Here is a 4,652-nt window from a genome sequence, read left to right as displayed (position 1 = left end):
TTGTATGAGCCCCTAATCAAACGATTAAAAAAAATGTACGGACGTAGATGGAAGATTGGTTGAGAAACATTTTAGTATTTTTGTTTAATAAAAATTCTTAAAGGATTTGTAGCAATACTTTTTTACTTACCCTCAAATATGAAAAGATGCTTGTGATCATTAGTCATTAAAACAAACCAAAAAACCCCTCAAACTTCCTGCCATTGAGTTGATACCAACTCATTGGTACCCTATAGGACAGGGTAGAACTGCCTCTGTGGGTTTCTGAGATTGTAAGTCTTTACAGGAGTAGAAAGCCCTGTGTTTCCCAAGTAGTGGCTGGTGGTTTTGAACTGCTGACCTTGTGATAATCAGCCTGACTCATAATCAGCCACCATTAGCCTTTAGATGGAGTTAATAAAAACTATAATAAGATACCATCTCATCTCCACAAAAACAACAATGATTTTAAAAAGAAGGAGGCGGCAGTCAGTGCTGGTGGGGGGTGGTAAAAATGATACACCCACAATGGCAAACATTGGTGCTTCTCCAGAAAGCTATGAACAGAAATACCTTATGATCCAGTAACCCCACTCAAAGGTATCCTAGAGATATAAAATTCATGTCGTGAATGGACATGCACATCTGTGTTCATTGCAGCAGTATTCACAATAGCAAACAATTGGAAATAACCTAAACTCCCATCAATAAATGACTAGATAAATAAATTGTGGTATGTACATGATGCAATACTACACAACTATAAAAAGTAATGAACAGTCCATGAAACATACGTGGATGAATCTGGAGAGCATTTTGAGTGGTGAAATAAGAAAAATGCACTCAATGGAATTATACAATATGGGACAATTTTAGTAAACGTAACATAATTTTGCAACAGATAACCACAAATTATATGTGTTTAGGTAAATATGTATATGAGTATAGGAATGCATATGTAAGTCTCTAGATGTGCTTTTATAGGTGTATTGGTAGGCATATGTTTGTATACATTTATGTGTATATATAAGTATATTGATAAATGATAACCACATAAAGGGAATAGTTATGGAAACTTGCTTAAGACCAACATCTCATGGAATACTTGGTCATACTATTGCATCCTCATTGAGTGAGTAGTGTCAAGGGTGTTAAAACCTTAAGTGGCCATCCCAGATACAAATACCATTCTCTACTCATATGGAGCAAAAGACAATGAAGGAAATCCAAGGCTTAAATAAGAAACTAATCCATGGACTAAGAGCCCACACAGCCTCATCCACTTAGACCAGAAAAAGTAGGTGGTGCCCAGCCTGTTGCTGCTGCTGCTGCTCCTCCTCCTCCTACTACTACTACTACTGACACAGTAGAAGATCTCAGATAGAAAGAAAGGAAAATGTATAATAGAGATAGAAGTCCTAAGACATCCCAGACCTATCAGTGATAGAGCCTAGAGGAACTCCTAAGACTACCTACCGTACTGTGACTTTGAACTTTGAACTGCAGACATTCCAGGTGATCATCTTTTGTTCAAGTAATAGATTGACTTGTAAGCTATCACTTGTGAATACTGTGTGCCCTTAACTACACATGAAACCAGTGGTCAATATTTAGGAGGGCAGGGAAGGTAGATTAGCAGAACAGAGAAAAAAAACCAAAAACAATTGAAATAGAATGCTGACACATTGTGAGAAACATTATCAGTGTCCTAGAACAATTTATAAAAATTGTTAAAACATAATTTGCTTTGTAAACTTTGACAGAAGACAAAATATTTTAAAAGTGTGAACTTTGAAAGAATAAAATAAAATTTTAACTTTTTTGGGTGTTTTTAAGTGTAAGAATAAAAACTAATCAGTACCTTTACTGGCTTGATTGTTCTCTGATTGATCAGTCACTTAAATAAGCTCTGGTTATTCTCAAGTATATCTGTTGTACAGCTAATTTTGGTCCACGATGAACTTTGTTGTTTTTGCTTATTAACAATAAATGAAAAAAGTTTGTGCCTTGAGTCTTTTCCAGTTTCGTCTAATGTCATGGACTCTCTTTCTTTGTCAGATGGTGAACCCCCACCCAGAGAAGACCTTTATACGAAATAAAGCAGCCCAAGTCTTCGCCTTGCTTTTTGTTACAGAGTATCTCACTAGATGGCCCACATTTTTTTTTGACATTCTCTCAGTAGTGGACCTAAATTCAAGGGGTGTAGATCTGTATCTCCGAATCCTCATGGCTATTGATTCTGAGTTGGTGGATCGAGATGTGGTGCATACATCAGAGGCAAGTAGCTTGCTGTGTTTTAGTCTTTAAAGTACATTTTGTAGGAGATAATGGACATGAAAGAAGCAGGAAGGCTCATTTTAATTTTTGGGCGACAAATATCCATAACATAAATTTACTCAGTATATTGAATTTTTTTAATAAAAATTTAGGATTGCTGTGGATTTTTTAATTAAGCAAGTATTTTCTCCAGTTAATACACGAGACTACTACTGTTAATTTTGGGGGGGAAGGAGATCTGTATTGGTGGCTACTTTATAGTTCCTAAGGGAGGAAAAAATCCTTACTTATGAATGATCAATTCTTGAATGATCTGTTTTATCAGTCACATAACCCTTCTCTTCGTCTTTTCTCTATTTCTTCATTAAGCTGTATTATTTTTTCTTGTTTTTTAAAGAGCAGAATAGGAAGTTTAATAATTTAATGTGTTCACTGATTTAAGATGACTGTGTATGAAGGAAGGAGTCCTGATGGTGTAGTGGTTATATGTATTGGCTGCAAGCTGCATGGTTGGCAATTTGAAACCATCAGCAGCTCCTCGGGAGAAGCTTTCTATTCCAGTAAATAGTTAGTCTCGGAAACCCACAGAGGGTTTCCTGTGAGTCAGCATTGACTCAATGCCAGTGAATTTCGTTGGATATATGAAGGAGCCATGGTGGTGTATTGGTTATGTATTGGGCGGCTAAGCCCAAGGTTAGCTGTTTGAATCCACCAGCCACTCCTTGGGAGAAAGTTGACGCTTTCTACTCCCATAAAGCGTTATAGTCTGAGAAGCCCATACTGGCAGTTCCACCCTAGCCCAAAGGAACACTATGCGTTAGAATCAAATAGATGGCAGTGAGTTTGGTTTTGGTTTGGTATGTCTGAAATATTTATATCTTTAAAGGGTAGTGTGAGTTTAAGTTGCTGTACTTAAAATTTAAGAACTATCTTAATCATGTGCCTCACATTTTTTTTTAATCATTTATTGGAGGGACTCACATTTCTTATACACAATACTTATTTATAGTTTGTGTTTAATAAATTAATTCTGGCACTGGAATGGAACGGAAAGCGGAAATACAGAGAATCACAGGATATGATTCTAGAGTTGATAAATAGGAAATGGTGGCAGGGAATGTGTTTGGAAGTGTAGTGGCAGTTAAAATACTGTACAACTATTCCGATGGTCTAGCGTTATTTTGTGAGGTAATCTGTGTGCGTGTGTTTTTTTTCAGGAGGCTCGTAGGAATACTCTAATAAAAGATACCATGAGGGAGCAGTGCGTTCCAAACTTGGTGGAATCATGGTACCAAATCTTACAAAATTATCAGTATACTAATTCAGAAGTGACATGTCAGTGCCTTGAAGTAGTTGGGGCGTATGTCTCTTGGATAGACTTATCTCTTATAGCCAATGATAGGTAAGTATACCTAATTTTAGAAAATAAACTTGCAAAATGACAGTATCTAAATTTGAAAATAACAAATTTTCTCATAATCTCCATTACCAGGTTTGTAAATATGCTGCTAGGTCATATGTCAATAGAAGTGCTCCGAGAAGAGGCATGTGACTGTTTATTTGAAATTGTAAATAAAGGAATGGATCCTGTTGATAAAATGAAACTAGTAGAATCTTTATGTCAAGTATTACAGGCTGCTGGGTTTTTCAGCATTGACCAGGTCAGTAATTTTTATCATTGTAGGAACAAGTTAGGATACAAAGTAACTTACATATAACTTCTTTTGAATTTTGGAAAACTTTCCTTGAGATACTAATAAAGCATTGTGTCCAGAGCCATAGAGCTGTCTGTAGCATTTCCCTTTTATGATATGTATCCATTACATCAGTTCTGGGATTGCACCTGGAGTTGTACATTTCTAATAAACTCCTAGTTAATGCTGTTACTGGCCTATGGGCCCCACCCTCAGTAGCAAGGACTATACTATTTATATGACAAGTGTGTTACTTAACTAAAATTAAACTCAGCAATTGTGAATGTTATGTATAAGTGATACTTTTGAATACTAATTCATTTAGCATTTGGCCTTTCAGCCCCAGTGGAGGGCTCTGAATGTATTAAGATTTTATAACTTAGGAGCAAAATTTTGAAGATTGTTATACAATGTGGTTTTACAAAGTAATCATTAGGAAGTCTTACTATTGCTGATCCACCACAAATATCACTTTAGTGCCTTTGTTTACAAATAATAGCATATTTTTACATTTCAAATTATCATTTATGGCCTTGGTAAAAAGTCTAAAATGGTAAAAGTGAACAGCTTATTGGGAAAAAAATGAATGTAATCATTAATATGGGTAGTACATTTTGTTGGGTAATTGTAAAACCAGTTCTGTCCTTTGCAGGAAAGCTGTGCTTCAGAGTAGCTGGTGTCAGAAAGGGCTGTTGTAAATTG

General features: G+C 35.9%; 1 protein-coding gene across 1 annotated transcript in view; it reads left to right on the top strand.

The window, feature by feature from the left end:
- The window catches only part of XPOT (exportin for tRNA), a 41,467-nt gene that overhangs the window by 9,978 nt on the left and 26,837 nt on the right, over window positions 1–4,652 (top strand). Inside the window, exons 5-7 of the mRNA XM_004700805.2 lie at window positions 2,038–2,256; window positions 3,474–3,658; window positions 3,749–3,917. Of these exons, the coding sequence (XP_004700862.1) occupies window positions 2,038–2,256; window positions 3,474–3,658; window positions 3,749–3,917 (573 nt within the window). The remainder of the gene's footprint in view (window positions 1–2,037; window positions 2,257–3,473; window positions 3,659–3,748; window positions 3,918–4,652) is intronic.

This window comes from Echinops telfairi, unplaced genomic scaffold, assembly GCF_000313985.2.
Source record: "Echinops telfairi isolate 266 unplaced genomic scaffold, ASM31398v2 ScPeMD7_2;HRSCAF=8, whole genome shotgun sequence".
NCBI classification, from domain to species: domain Eukaryota; kingdom Metazoa; phylum Chordata; class Mammalia; order Afrosoricida; family Tenrecidae; genus Echinops; species Echinops telfairi.
This window is presented reverse-complemented; position numbering and strand designations above follow the sequence as displayed.